General features: G+C 39.9%; 2 protein-coding genes across 2 annotated transcripts in view; both read left to right on the top strand.

The window, feature by feature from the left end:
• The first annotated feature begins 951 nt into the window (after window positions 1-951).
• Window positions 952-11,944, top strand: FYTTD1 (forty-two-three domain containing 1). Its single transcript, XM_010000362.1, has 9 exons — window positions 952-967; window positions 2,875-3,006; window positions 5,931-6,076; window positions 6,799-6,911; window positions 7,759-7,855; window positions 8,874-8,935; window positions 9,792-9,866; window positions 10,633-10,759; window positions 11,849-11,944. Exons 1-9 carry the CDS (start codon window positions 952-954, stop codon window positions 11,942-11,944), a joined length of 864 nt encoding a protein of 287 aa, XP_009998664.1.
• Window positions 11,945-13,071: 1,127 nt separating this feature from the next.
• The window catches only part of LRCH3 (leucine-rich repeats and calponin homology (CH) domain containing 3), a 66,764-nt gene continuing 64,457 nt past the window's right edge, over window positions 13,072-15,378 (top strand). The window contains exon 1 of the mRNA XM_010000351.1: window positions 13,072-13,075. Coding sequence (XP_009998653.1) covers window positions 13,072-13,075 — 4 coding nt within the window. The remainder of the gene's footprint in view (window positions 13,076-15,378) is intronic.

The raw sequence follows: 15,378 nt of genomic DNA, 5'->3' as shown, positions 1-15,378 counted from the left end.
CCCCGCTCCCCCTCCCGGGTGCCCGCAGCAGGCCCGGCACCGGGCGCCTGGCGTGTCTGGTGCCCGGGCCCTTGGCTGGGGGGCCTGTGCAAGCTTCCCAGGGCTCATAATTGCAGGGGCGGCGTGGTTAGGTTGCAGCTCAGCAGGCCTTGCCTTTTCTTCTTCCCAGGTTTGGAAGTCGGTAATGGCAAGTCTCCTTCTTAACTCCATCAGTACTTTACCTGTCAGCTCAAGCTCGATGTTCTCTACCATATAGTTTCCTGTGACTGTCTACCCCTTTCTCCCCGGTCCTCCCATTCCTTGGCTGTGTGTGTTAGTAAGTTGCACGGTCTCAGTACAGATCTGCAGAGCTGTGTCTCTTGAGTGTAGGAGAGAAACTGACATCCTTGCTATGTGTATTTCAAAGAGGTGCCTCAGAGTAGTTCTCTTCTGGTCCTGTGCCCTAAGTCCCCTTGGCAGCTGGGGACACAATAGCTATGTTCCAGTTTAGTTTTATTTTTTAAAAAATGGTTTTGCACACTCCAAGACTGCTCTGTGACACTACCAGACCATGGTAGATATGCAGTAGCAGCAAACTTGCTTCAGAAAGTTAAATCACCTTGTGAACTACAGTGTTAACAGCAGACTTGGCCTTTGTGGTTAAAATAAGAGCATTTGCAATATTTTTCCTTCTCTGAGTGTTCCAGTGGAGTTCTTTGTTTTGGCAGCAGAAAGTACTAGAGAAATGATGTTTAGAATTTGTCTGACTATGAAGTAGCATTACAACGTTCATGTTAAATCTATAAATCTGTTTTTACTTATAGCATACTGAATCTTTGTTTCCAAGAGTTATTGATTCTGCATGACTGGTTGTATTTTCATATATTCTGATGCTCCTTGGCTGAATTAATCTTTCAGTTAGCCACTACTGCATGTCCTGGACGTTGACTAATAGCAAATTGCCATGGCGACATGTTAAGAAGCTGTTGTGAGTGGGTGTGTCCCTTATCTTGTTTCCTTGCAAGGGTGATTTGCGTGTCATCCACATTTACTGTCCCCAAGTCAAAGTTGTGTGCTCTGGTGTAAGCAAAGAGAGAGATGCAATCCCACATCTGTCATACTATAAAAAAAATTGACTCAACATTAATCTAGGAAATTTGAAGATTTAGATCTTAATACTGAGTATTTTCTCATGTAGTAATAAAGGTTAAATTTATATTTATTGCTAGTGTGCTATGTGCAACTCATCGGAAGCTAAGCTTCCAGATTGATGATGTTCCCAGATTATTCTGCTGATTTAGCTATAGGTTTGATATCTCATCTCAGCCAAGAGATTGCTTCAGTTTGTCTCAACTAACAAATGCTTAAGTCCCAGATACCCTTCATTTCCCCAAGAAAGAGAACAGCTGACACATCCTTTTATTTAGAAACTTGGGAGTCGTGTCTGCAGCAACAGCTAACTTGCAAAAATGGGATTTAATATAGAGCAGATGAGCTGTGAAGCAAGGATCTGTGCTCTCTGAACATGGTGGGTTTGTATTGCAGGGACAGAGGGATGGAAGCAGCTGTTGCAGTTACATATATTGCTCTAACAGTTTAAGAAGTTTTCGTTAACATCAGTTTATTTGTGGTGCTAAACTCAAATAATGCTCCTGATTGAGTACTGCTGTTAGCAGTGCAATTTTTTGGACCTGTATACCATTTTTAAGTGGCTTTGATTTCCTTTGTCTTATAAAAGGATAGTTTGGGAATTCTTGCTCCAGGAGTGATCCCTTTATAGCAGATTCTATAGAAATCAAACTCTGAGTGACCTGTATCAGTATTTCTAATTCTAGTAGATTTTTTTTCTGAATGTTCAGTCATTTTTGCAACAAAGCAAGGCAGTTTTCTCTTAGCTTTACTTTAGCAGGATGTGAAACATCGTATAATGATGGTATGGATTTTTTTAATGCTCTTTTCTCTGTTCTGCCACATCTGAGTCCATTTGAACTCTTGTTAAATGCAGTAACCTCATTCCCATCTCTCTTTGACTCAGAAAGGGATGTCCACATTTGTGGTAGATCCCCGTTGAAACATAACACTTTTATCAGTCGTGCTGTCATGATCTAGATGAAATAAACATAAATTGACACATTTCCATGATGATGTTCTGTAAATGAGCTAAATAAAAGGCTGCCACATCTGTTGCTTTACTCTTATCTCCTGCACCAGCTACCAGGTCAGTGAAGGAGATCAAAGTGGTGCGGCACAATTTGCACTTGACAGACCTGCTGTTCACTTCTGTTTATTAACTTACCCATCTTTTTTAAACCAGTTAATAATTTGTTCAACATAGTTTTACTGGATGATAGATAAGGCAATTGCTTTGGATTGCAGGTACTTGGGGAGAGAATTCTTGATTACTTTTTTCCCATCATCTCAACCTCAGTGAACACATGAAGATAACTGATAGGGCCAAGTTCCTTCTGTGTGATTTTTCTGAAGTGACTTAGAATGAAAGAACTAAGGCTTGAATTGACATTTTATCTGGAATCTGTAAAGTCTGCTGGTGGTGAGATTACCTTCTCTGTAACACTGTTCAAAAACTAATGTAGTCATTCAATTTAAAATTTCATGCTGGGCAGAATGCCATGATCTTTCAAGTCTCTTGGATGTTCTTGATGTATGCAGCTGCTTCTCTTTTGCTAGGGCTTTATGTTATAAAGGAAGTACTGTAAGATGAATAGGGGCTGAATATTTTACAGAGATAATTCTGGAACCTTAGCTTGTATGTGCTGGCTTTGCAAAATTAACTGCTCTGTTTTCCCGTGACTCCAACCTGCTAGAGTTTTTTTCATCAGAAATAGAATATGCCTGCAATGTATCAAATCTTTCTTTTGTATTTTCTGCTTACAGATGATATAATTAAACTGAACAAGAAAGAAGAAAGAAAACAGTATTCCCCCAAAATAAAGAGAGGGCTTCAGCAGAATCGAACTCGACAGTTCAGGACACCAGGCTCCAAGTGGGGAATCCAGCAGCAGAAAGGTGTGTATGTCAAATGTAGTGCGGATTGTGCAGGTTGTTTGGTTTTTTTAACTGAAGTGTAACATAATCAAAATGTATGGATCAAAATGGTCCATTCAGGTGCCTTTCAATAGTGTAATATGTGGTTTTGATTATAATTCAGTTCTCTGTGATCCATTTAAGTTTAGCTTTGTGGTTCAGTGTGAGAAAGTGATTAACATGTTTGGCCAACAGGGAGCTTAGGATCTTGATGGGCTAGGTTTGACTCAAGGAGGGATTTGCTTTCTTTCTGATTTTTAAAATTTATTTTAATTTTGGAAATTGTGTTGATCCTTTATCCCTTTTCACGGATGGATAGAAAGGGTGCTTATGCCAAAGCCTCTACGCTAGGAACTGTGGAGGCCTTGCCAGAGCTCAGAGCCACTACATTTATATTTGCTAGGTAGAATTCTCCTACCACACGTCTCCAAAACAGATGTTACTGCTGACTGTAGTGCTGCCTCTAGGATATGTAAACAGGTAGTGCAGAATGTCTGAGTTGGATTTACTTATTAAGACCTTGGGAAGCACTGTGTCAGTCTTCTTAAGCCAGTGTTTTTACAGTGGAATACAAAAGCAGGGAGAAAATCGTATAGATGGGGGGTAAAGAGAGGAAAAGTGCACAAAACCAGCTTTATTGCAGATTCCCCAAGTAACTGTCAGATTGGTTGGGTTTTTTTGATAAACAAGTCATAATCTGAAATGTTTCCCAGGTTTTAGTCCAGTAAACAGCCAGCACCTGCTTCAAGTATAGACTGGTTTTGCTTATGTTGTTTTTTTTTTTAAAGTACCTTTTTAGAACTGGATTATCAAAATAATGGAAGAATATTGTCTAATCATAGTAGTGTCTAATCAGAAGTCTTATGACCTCGAGCCAAGCTAATTAAAGGTTTAATACTTGAATTTTTTTGTTTAGAAGCATTAATTTAAAACAAAACACACTTCTGCCTGGTGTATCCACAGTGATCCCCATTTTATCTTTGTCGTTGCTTAATATTTTTTGTATGCAGCTCCTTGATAGCATCTTAGACACAATTGTCTTTGGGGATCAGTGGAATGTTGTGTTGCTCAGGGCTTAGAGGAGTTCTGCTTTTTATCCAGGCCAACATAGCAGTGTTACTTAATTTGTGCATCTCTAATAAATTTGTGACAGTACAGGAAAATACCAGCCCATCAGTCAGTCCAAGTGTGAGAGTATCTGTGTAGTGAAAAAGTAAGTGAATTTAAGTTTGTAGGCTTCTATTTATGGCCACTGTTGTGAAATGCAATTGTTTATGATGCAAAAGGTGCAAAAGAAGCAAGTATTAGAATTTAGAATTTCAGGAGAAACTTGAGCTTCAAAAGCTCTAAATAAAAGCTGTCCTGGCAGTTACTTTTCTCTCTTAGAACTTTCCCTTCTTGCCTGCCCTCATTCTAGGAAAAAGCAAACATTTTTTTGCAAAGTTGCCAGATTCACAACTTGTTGAAACACTGTGAATAGTTTTAACTCCTCCTTCCTATACATCTGCACACATTTTCTCCCATTGAAAGCAAACCGCTTTTCTATTGTTTTTTGAGCAGAAGGTATAATTAAATAGTTCTTCTGAGCATTCTAGTTATTAGTAGTTTATGACCAATAGATCTTTTGCTGCTCCATTGCCACTGAAGTTATTCAGATAAATAGAAAACCCTCTGTTTTTTTTGTGGACAGTTACAGAAGCCACAGATTATCAGCAGGATACAATTCCTTGTGGTTTCAGAAGAGTCTGCCAAACTCTCTGGAAAGAAGTGAGGAACTTGAGCTGGGACTCTTTTCAGCTTTTTGGGGAGAAACAGAGAGAGGAGCATTGTTCATTTAAATAAAAGTTGTCCTTGGTGATACACAGAATGCAACTAGCCTGAGCTAGCCTTGCAGTTGTCATTTATTTGAGCTGAGGTTGGTCCAGAGGGCTCATGAGGTCCCTTTCAGCCTAAGTAACCCTGAAGAGCATTTGCTAACTGTCCCCAAAATGTGGGTATGTAGTCATTTCTCCATGGGAAATTTATTTAAACTGGGTGCTGATGGCTGCCTTAACCTCATGTGATGGCTCCTGTCTCATGAGAAGCACAGATTTATTAGTAATGCTGTAAAGTGAGATTTATTAAAACTAGATGGTTTTGTTGCTGTAGAGCTGACTTCTTAGTCTTAAATTTATCTTGCAGTCTGAGGTTCTGGAGGAGGTGGATGATACTTTGGGATAAAACTGAAGCATGGTTGGTATTCATAGCTTGAAGCGCAGTGGCTCCAGACAGGGATAACCAAACCCTTGTAACTGGAGATTTCAAATGTTTGTACTGCAGACCTCAGACCTATAAGCCTTTTATATTCAAAAGCTGCTTTCAGTTTTCGGTTTTGTCCAGACTTCTAATTTAAAACACTTTAAATGTGATGTAATTCATGTGCTGTTTAATACAACTTGTGGGCCAATTGCTGTATTCTTTTTTTCTTAAGTCATGTCTTGGGAACCACTGATTTAAATAAATAAGCTTTGAAGTTGCTTTCCCTCCCCCCTTTTCTTTAAAATAAACTGGTAATTTAAAGATCGATGAATGTGAGGATCTAGTTGGTTTAGTTTGTATTTGGTTTGGTTTTGTATTATTCAGCACTTGAAGAAGTTCCATTTCAGAATATTTTGGTAGCTTTCTATGCCAGAATAACCCCTAAGTTGTCCCTGTAGACAGGTCAAGTAGCAAACTTTCAGCAGAAACGAATGCAGTGAACTAGAGCAGAACTGTGATGACCAAATTGTCTTCAAGTGTAGTGAAAGCTTCTTCTGTAATGCCTGAGGTGTGCAGCCAAATAACTTGTGTTGTCTGCATCGCATCTTAAAGCTGTAAGATTTTTCTTTCAATATGAGTTGTTGAACTCTTCTTCATCCTTGTTGCAGGTTATGGTAAGAATCGTTTGGGACGCAGAAAGAAGATGGGAGGGAAGAAGCGTTCCTATGGAGTTATAACTGGCTTGGCAGCCAAGAAAGCGATGGGGTCACGCAAAGGAATTAGTCCCCTGAACAGACAGCCCCTTAGTGAGAAGGTAATGAGTGCAATGCTAGTGGTTCATGTAAGAACGGATTAAAAGAATGAAACACATCAGCTTCAGAAAGCTTCACAATAGCTTTCAGTGCTGCTGAAATATAAAATATAGACATCTGGTGCAACCTTTTATTATATCGGGGATGTGTTAGCTGAGCTCATTTGTTTTGAGGAGGATGGTTAATGACTATGTTAGAAAGTTCTTTAACACTTAATTGGGTTGTAGGTCTTGAAAATCGAAGCAGTGAAGTATGTTCTGTGCAAGTATTGGGGGAGTTCCTGTATTTTTATGAGGAAAGCTCACCTAGTAGGATTTCTTGTCTTTCCATTGCTTTGTTACGAACCAATGATTCAGCCAACATGGAGGTGTTAAGCATGTGCCTGTTACAAAAATGGAAGATTTTGCAAAACACTTAATTCCTTTGGTGGGCTCCTTCTGCTACACTCCTCCAGTGCCTTGTTGCCTTCTCCATTGCATTCAGTGGTGTAGAAAGGGAGTTGCCTTGGGGTTTGTGAAGAAGACTAATTTTAAAGACATAAAAGTAACTGGTAAGATCTGCTGCTTTTTTTTTTTTTTGTCCTGGTAATGAATGGATTGAAATTATACTAGACTGTGAAAGGTGGTGAAGCCAAATAAATTCCATATACAGTTTTTAATTGGAAATTGAAGGAAAAGTGTGTATATACAGTATGCATAAATTATATAGACATTTGTTTTTTAAGAATGCACAGCGGAATTATCCAGTCCTGAAAAAGAGAACAAACCTGCAGAGACGATCTGAAATGCAGAGAAAACAAGCTCCAGCCCTCAGGAGGCCTGCCCCACTAAACAGAAGGTAAAATACCTTCTGCTTTCTGAACTCTTCTTGACAACTTCATATGGTTAATCTTGTTTGACAGGACCAAGACCAACAGAAGGTGGTAGGTACTGGCCACAGTGACAGGGTCAAGACTACTGTGTATGAAGTTCTACAAATCTGGAAGCCAAGCACGGGACAACCATGGTGTCAGTACAAAGCCAGATATTTACTACCATGTAGAGCACTCAGGTTTACCTCTATTTGTGAGCACCTGGTGTTCTTTATTTAAATCCTGAGCAGGCTGTATAAAAATGGCCATATGATGATTTCAGGAGCTTTGGAGTGATAGCTGTGGTTTAGTGAACTTTTAAAATAAAATGCCTTTGTGGGAGGTGGTGCCATCTTCAGTTTCATGGAAGCTATTGCATGTTTTATTTGTGGAGTTAAGATGTCTGTTAGGAACTGCGTTGTAACTGGTCTCCATGATGAAAATTTTCACTATGTGACTCTACCGTGGAAACTGTAAACAAACTTTCCTTAGACGTATCAAGACTGCTTCTTTTTTTCTGATTTTTTTCATCTTACCAGCAATGTTTCAAGTGCTGGAGGCTTCTGAGCAAAGTAAAAGGCAGAATTAATAACCGTAGTGTCCTGTGACTGTAGGAGTGCTAGACTTGTATGTAACAGCAGTGATTGCTCCGTTTGAGGAGTGTTTTGTACCTAGTAGATGAGAGGCTTATCACAACTGAAATGTTCAGCCTCAAAGAGGCTGCATTGCAGGTGTCCTTGGGGGTGTATTGGGCACTTACCTGAATTTCCAAGTGGTCTGTGTAGTAGGTTATCTGTGGAGCCTTTGATAACTATCTTTTAATAACCATTACAGGAATAACATACCGTCCACTTTTGCCAGAATTGGAAATAAACTAAATCAGCAGAAAGACACTCGTCAAGCAACTTTCCTGTTTAGAAGGGGTCTGAAGGTAATAACCATTAATGAAAATAACAAAATTGTGCCACAGCTTCTAAGCTAATGTATAACACTGACATGAGTCAACTTTGAATATTGGATCTGAGTAAAAATTTCAGGTGGACTGGGAGACAGGCTGGAGTTCTAGGAAAATGTACTTGTCCTCCAGTTTCTGTGATCCATTGAGTCTTGCTTCTGGTTCCAGTGTAGGTGGACTGTTCAGTGGTACATAGAACCTCTCAGGATTTTTGAGGGTGGTTGCAGAGTATTTTTCCTTTTAAAAGTAAATGTTAGAAAGCATTGTGCAGCTTTCAGAAGTTGTCTTTGGGTGAAGGATAGAGCAGAAATATGTCTTGGAAGCTGAAGGGTTGCTGTGTTGAGGTTATTTATTTTCATTATTTTTGCTCTTGAAGTTATTATTTTAGTTACTTAAAGATTTTTTTGTTATTTTGAGTAAGATTAAGAGAATACAGAGTGTGTCGTGAGTAACCGTGGTGTTCTCTGTTTTCACTTGTGCCCTCATTTTACATCTGTCACTGTTGTGACTGCAGGTGTCTTCCATCCACATGGAATGCAGATTTACAGACAGGATCATGAGGAAGAAAAGCAAAACTAAAAGTCCTTTAAAACAGCATGTAGGACTTAGTGGCATATTGGATACTATGTATGTTAATACTGATTAGATTAGAAACTAGCCAGGTTTTTCTTGGCTGGCCTGGTAATATTTTGGTGTATCTTGGTAAAGTGTCATGTTTGCTGACAGTCCTCAGAAACGTGTCCACTTCTTTACTGGTTAAGTTACTGTCATTGACAACTTTGTTTAAATTACTCTGTGTTCTTAAAGTATTTTTTTTCCAATGTCTTACAAAAGTAATGGGATAGTTATCTTTGAGGTCCCTCTGAAAGTTCAACCCTGTTTGTGCAGAGTGTACAGACAGCTTTAAACTCTTGTTTTTGAACTGTATTTCCAGCTGCTGGAGCAAGAATTGAAACAGTATTCAAATCCAGTGTCTATGTTGATGTGTTTTCAGGTGCAAGCCCAAGTGCAGTCAACAGATAATCTTGATAAACAGACAGTAAAGAGAACTCGTCAGTAAGTATTTCATTTGGAAAATTTCAGTTTGGTTAATCATATGATTCTCCCTTTAGATTTGGCTTCCTGGATATGATAATCAAATGTGATTATTTTTTTTTCCATGTAGTCACATCACCTGAGTGACCGTGATTTTCCTCCTGTTCCCAGATACTTCCTAAATTATATTCTAATTTAACTGGGAGGAGTTTGTGTGAGACACTTGCAGGAATGAGGGGGAAGATGGTACCTTTAGAGAGTCAGACGAATCTCTGCCACTCATGAATACTGCACAGACTGGGAGAAAAATTCAAATGTCAGTGTTCTCCTGAGCTCTTGATGTAATCTCCTTTTTATTTAATATACATAGAAGTCTATGAAGCAATTTAAAAATAAGCGAGACAGGTCACAAGGTGGACACTCAGCTCTCCCCATGTGTTCATCCCATACCTGTACCTGTTAGGCTCTTTGCTGCTTGTTTGCTGTTAACATAATAGGCTGAACAAGCAGCCTGCACTGCAGACCTGCTGCCTGTCACATCTTGGATTTGCTGCAAGGACCATTTTAGTGGCAAGGAAGCTCTATGTTTCTTAAAGTGAACATTTCAGTTGGTGCTGCAGTTCTGTTACACCTTACCAGCGTGCGAGCTAGTGCTCACCTGAATAGGTTTAGAATATTTTATTAAAGATACAAGGATCAGTAACCAAGCTTCTTGTAGATTGTTTGACTGCATGTGGTCTTTGTACTGACCTGTATTCTGAAAGCTTGTGTCAATCTTTAACAATCTTTAATAGCCAGGGTTTTTGACATGCTTTTAAAGATACCTTGACTGAAATTTTTGCAATGTTTTTCTAAGTGATTTCTGTTTTCAAACTAGATGGCGAACTTCCACCACAAGTGGAGGGATTCTGACAGTGTCCATTGATAACCCAGGAGCAATAATAACCCCAATGTGAGTTTTCCAAAAAGTTCTGAAATTGCTGTTTTGAGCCATTTAGTAAGTTTCTTGCAGATAGTGTCTCAGGTGGCCTCAAGGTCATAGCTTCTTGTGAAGACTTTTTAGTGTGGCCCCTTCCTAAGTGTTCCTGAGCTATGTTTGAATAATATCACAGCTGGATTTCACAAGGCATCTCCCAGTTAGGAGCTTGATGTGGTATGTAGAGTTGAAGAGTGCTGGACTGGCAGATTTTCACCTTGTCTGCCTCTTCCAAATCAGACCGTATTGCAGCTGTTTTCCTTCACTATCTGAATGAAAATGAATGAGCATCTGATTAATGAGTGTTTGTAATAGTTCCCACCTGATTCATAAGATACTGCTGGAGTTGTGCTTAAAGAAAGCACTGCTGTACTTGTCTTTGGGACATTGATAGTGCTGTTGTTTCGTGAGGTGTTCTATTTAAAAGTGTCTCAGTAGTAGCACATAGTTGACTGTACTTTTTTTTTTTAACAGGAATAATTAACTGCAAATTATGTGTTTGTCAGTAGGATTAAGAGTTACAAGATTCCGTCTTGTTGGGACACTTGCTGTCTGATAGCTATAACAAATTAGACCCTTTTCTAGTTCTGCCTGACTTTTACCTTCTTGAATTTGTGCCCTCCAGCTATTCAGCCAGCCTGATCAAATGGCTTGATGAGAAACTTGTGCCTCTATCAGCATTAAGCCTTTATTGCAGAACACACGTATTCACTGCATCCTTTGTAACGTTCTTCTTTCACAGTTCCCAGAAGTTACGATTGACTCGTACTCCTGTGCCACCATTTCTGATGAAGAGGGACCAATCCGAAGAGAAGAAGATTCCCAAAGGGGTTCCATTGCAGTTTGATATTAACAGTGTTGGAAAACAGGTAAATGCCATTTCTTTCTTTAACTGTGTGAGTAGTTTCAAGACAGATAGAAGTCAGTGAGCCAGGCACTTTTCTCCTAGACTCACTAGCAACAGCAAACTACTGACTGCTTCTTGTTTCCACTTCCAGTTCTTCCACTAACCTGCTCTGTAACTTGAAGCAAGTAACTAAACTGACTGTTCCTGTTCCTCTAGTTCATCTCTTGCATGCCCCTGTGCTTTAAATGGGATTTAAAATGTTGAATATTTCTAAAAGCCCTCTGGTGTTCCTGCTGTGCTTGAATCAGCAACTGTGCGTAATTCAGGGATGAGCTTCCTTCAGTTGTGTAACCTGCATGGAACTCTGACAGCTGCATTTGCAAGGCAACTTTTGCTGTGCATCTAGGAAAATCAAAAGTGAGGATGTAAAGGCCTGAAAGATGGGTAATTTCTCACAAGTTTCATGAAGACAGGTGCTGTGGCACAGGAATCTTGGTGCTGTCATTGAAGGAAATGTTATAGGGTGACACAGTTAGATGCTGATCTTGTAATCAGCTCCTTACCACCAGCTGTAGAAAACTACATGGGTTCAGTGCATTAATCTGGATTTGCTCTTTCCATGAATAAGCAGTATGTTAAAAATAGTCTGCTGCTATATTGTAAAACTAATTGAACTTTTGGACTCCAGCCTACTGCCTCAACTAGATGGACTGGAAAGCAACTCCCATTAACATGGTTAACATGCTGCATTAGTTGAAGTTGTATAGAATCTGTGTGGGGAAATGAGTGTAGAAAAAGTTCCCTTTTTCAGTCTGTATGTCCTCAAGTTAACTTAAGATATTTTGGGTAAACTCCCAGTCTTGACATTGTGTACCATGTATTCATAATGAATTCTGAGAAATGCCAGCACTTGATGTGTAGTTCAGTATGATTTTTAAATGGTGCAGGAAATTATGAAATCAAACTTCTTCTTTTTTTTTAAATCTAAGTGAAGCAATTAAGAACTCCAGCAATTATACAGAATGAGGAAAAAACCACATTATTCTCATCTGCATTACTTCAATTAAATTACCATATTTTACATTTGTGGTGAAATTACTTCATTTTTCAGACAGGGATGACACTGAACGAACGTTTTGGGATCCTGAAGGAGCAAAGGACAGCACTGTCTCAGAACAAAGGAAGCCGTTTTGTGACAGTGGGCTAACCTGGCAAATGGACTTGAACACTGATTCCACCTTCCTAAGAAACTGAAATAGAACTAGGCAGAAGATTGCAGCACGTCACTGTAATTCTTCAGACTACTTGCTAAGATGGTGGCAGAGCTATCTATCTTTGTTACTTTTACTTGGAATGGTAAAAGACATGATGCCCTTAAGGGGGGAAAGTGGGGAAACTGATCCACTGGAATGGCATCATCACTTGGTTGGAAAAGATTCTGTTGCCCAGCTGATGACAAACACTGATTTTTGTTCATCTTGCAACCAAAACACAAACAGGAATTTCAAAAGTTGGGGGTTTTTTTGTTTTGTTTTGTCTAGGAGTACTGAGTATCTGTTCTTTGACCCCTCTATTATAGTAGAAATTGTGTGTTTAATAATAAATTCCATTTTATGGTTTTTTTAGGGATTGCCTATGAACTTCCCTTTGGACTGCCGTTTGGCACAGAGCCCCAGTCTGTGAATACTTCGGTAGTGATGTAGCAGCATTTTCCATGGGAACATTGGTTGTACTTCGTGCTTTGAAAATTCAGGTTTTTTCCTTTCTTGAAAACTAGTTTTGCATCCTCACTTTCACAAGTAAAGCTGTTAGCTGAGACCCAAAATAATTAAACTTGGATGGAGACTATTCTGCTCTTCCCCTTAAAACTGGTTCAGATCACATTGAAGGAATACTGCACAAACAGTATGAAAGTAATTTATATTACAAGTAGCTCAAGTTCATCATGCTCCTCTGTAAATGGAGCATGTCTGTCTCCTATTTTTTTCTTAAACATTTGCCTCCTGTTTCTTTTTGTAAGTTTTTTTTCACAAACTTAATGCAATAACTTCAGATTTTTTAAGAATTCGTAGGAATAAATACAACAGTCCACAAGAAAGTCAGTGGTATGGTAGAGTTCCTTACCCTCCCAGACATGGGATCCTCATTTTGCAGACCTTTCTCTGTCTTTTACAAGTAGCTGGAGGCAATTTCTCTGGCTCTTAGAAACAAAATGGCACTTGTTTGTGTATACCAAAGAGAGGTACGATGTGGAGCTGAGCAGAAGCAGTCAGACATCTTGAAATTGGCTGAAACTGGGGAGTGTTCTTGGAGAAAAGCCCTCAGTTTGCCAGCATGTGTAAGGTATTAAGCAGGAGCATGTAGTCACTTGCTTTTAAGCTTAGCTTTGTCAGAATCTGCAGGATGATAACAGCTGGGGTATCCTCAATGTGAATTTATCCCTAAAAATGAGGCACCTCATCAGAGTTACTTCCAGACCAGGAACTGATGAACTGTTCTCACTGTTCTATAGCAATTAAATTTAGGTACAGTCAGGTAAAAGAATCATTGGCTTGCTGCATCCAAAAATGTTTATGGTGTTTGAAGTGGTTTTAATTCCTTTTATTGTTCCTGAAGAATTTACATTTGACTTCCTACCAGTTGATTTCCTTGCATTTTTATCTCAAGTTCCAAGTTAACTAGCATTTACTGGGACCTTCAACGTTGAAGAACATTTGAAAGTAGGAGGGCTTTTGTTCGTAGAGCAGTTTTAAAGTCAGAGTGCATCTTGATGCTATATAGTACTTAAACCCTTATTTTTAATGTTGAAAAATATACCTTAGCAGAAGCAAACTAAACGTAATGGTGTTAAGGTTTGGGTTTTTTTTTCAGAATTACTAGTAGGAATTTTTTAAAAAATGTTCCACTGTTAGAATTTGAGTAGATACAAAGTGTTGTCAGTCATCCTGTTTCAGTGTATACATTTTCCATGTGCCAGGATGCAACAAAAAAATCCTTTTGCATCAGCATAGATGCAAAACATTGATGCAATGCATCAAAAAATGCTAGTTTGTATTTAATGAGAAGATGCTTTACACTGTACCTTTTGGTATTTTTTGGAGAAGTTATTACATTTGATCTATTCTGAAGCTGTTTTTTGTTTTTTTTTAAATAAAAGGTTACAGGTTTCATAGTGTCTTGTTCCTGTTATAACAACATGGGCCATCATGTATTGGTTACGTGAATTTTCTTATGGGGTGCTTAGTGGTTAAGATGTTATTAAATGTTCTGAAGAATATAGCAAAAAGCAGCCTAATCTCCTAACCTCCATTTGTTGCCCAGCTTCATATCCTGAAAATTAAGCACTTCTTGGTTGGTACTGTGCACCTTCACTTGCATTTAAGTGTGTCAGCTACTGATGTACTTTTCAGTAGCACCATCTAATTCAGTGGTTTGGTATGATTGTAGTGCCATATTCCTTCATCTGTCAGCACAAGCACTGGTTTTTGTGTTGCTGTGACATGTCTTGCTAGCCAGAAGTCACTGTAATCTAAATCCTGTCTTACAGGATCAGTGTGAGCACCCAGATAAACAGCCATGGTCATGTTTTCCTGTTCTGTGCTGGCAGGAGGCTTGTGTGATCAGTGGAAGTGCTGCCATTAATTGCTGGTGCAGGAATAAAATGCTGCCTGTAAAGATATTTGATAAGGTGCTGAGTATGGCAAGTGCCTTGACACCTGCCTATCTACAGTCTTTGTTCTTCCCTGCCAGCTCAGGCCTGGTGGTTGCCAGCTTTGGGAGTGTTCAGACAGGCAGCAGTTCCAGCACGAGCAGCAGATCCGCGCTTTCCCAGAGCAAGACCGGGGTTTATTCAGATGTTGTGAAGAGTGAGACCTTTGAAGGACTCAGGACATCAAGGAAAAAAAAAAGATGAAGCAGCTGCTACTTTTCCCACTCAGTGTGTTTTCATGTTGTTTGGCTGCTGGAATGGATCTGATGAACAGTTCTCACCCCAAAGCCAGCCTGTCCTGGGCAGCCAGTGTGGCGTTCCACCCTGCTGGGGAAACCAGTTATTCCTAATTTCAGAAGGTGTACAGGCACTGAAGCTGTTGTCACAGGGAGTTGGGCACCTTCGCAAGCCAGATTACCCCAGGCAAGTGGAAAAATCAGAGGATGTTTGAGTTATTTTCTTGATCAGAGGACTGGAGCACCCTTCTTACAAAGACAGGCTGAGAAGTTGGGGTTGTTCAGCCTGGGAGAGGATAAAGCTCCGGGGACACCTTAGGGCACCCTCCAGTACCTGAAGAGAGCCTTAGAGGAAAGCTGGGAAGGGACTTTTTACAAGGGTTTGTAGTGATAGGATGAGGGGTAATGGTTTTAAACTGGAAGAGGGTAGATTTAGGCACTAGCTGGAAGTTCTGTGAGGCCGGTGAGACAGGGGCATAGTTTGCCTGGCAAACTTGGGGATACAGGTGGGTTTGGGGCTTTGAGCAGCTTGGTGCAGTGGGAGGCGTCCCTGCCTATGCAGGGAAGTGGGAACTAGATGATCTCTGCGGTCGCGTCCAACCCAAACCAGTCCATGGGTTTAACCCGGCGCTTCCCCGGGTCCGCGTACCCCGCGGCGAGCGGCTGCGCATGCGCAGCCCGCGCCCTGTCAAGGCG

Source organism: Chaetura pelagica, unplaced genomic scaffold (genome assembly GCF_000747805.2).
Source record: "Chaetura pelagica isolate M959 unplaced genomic scaffold, ChaPel_1.0 scaffold20, whole genome shotgun sequence".
In the NCBI taxonomy this organism is placed as follows: domain Eukaryota; kingdom Metazoa; phylum Chordata; class Aves; order Apodiformes; family Apodidae; genus Chaetura; species Chaetura pelagica.
The sequence above is the reverse complement of the archived record's forward strand: the minus strand, read 5'-3'. Positions and strand labels throughout refer to the sequence as shown.

Bases quoted from the DNA above. Each gene is read 5' to 3' on its own strand.
- FYTTD1 (XM_010000362.1), top strand. The intron at 6,077-6,798 runs GTAATGAGTGCA...TTGTTTTTTAAG, and splicing joins GACAGCCCCTTAGTGAGAAG to AATGCACAGCGGAATTATCC. The intron at 8,936-9,791 runs GTAAGTATTTCA...TTTTCAAACTAG, and splicing joins ACAGTAAAGAGAACTCGTCA to ATGGCGAACTTCCACCACAA.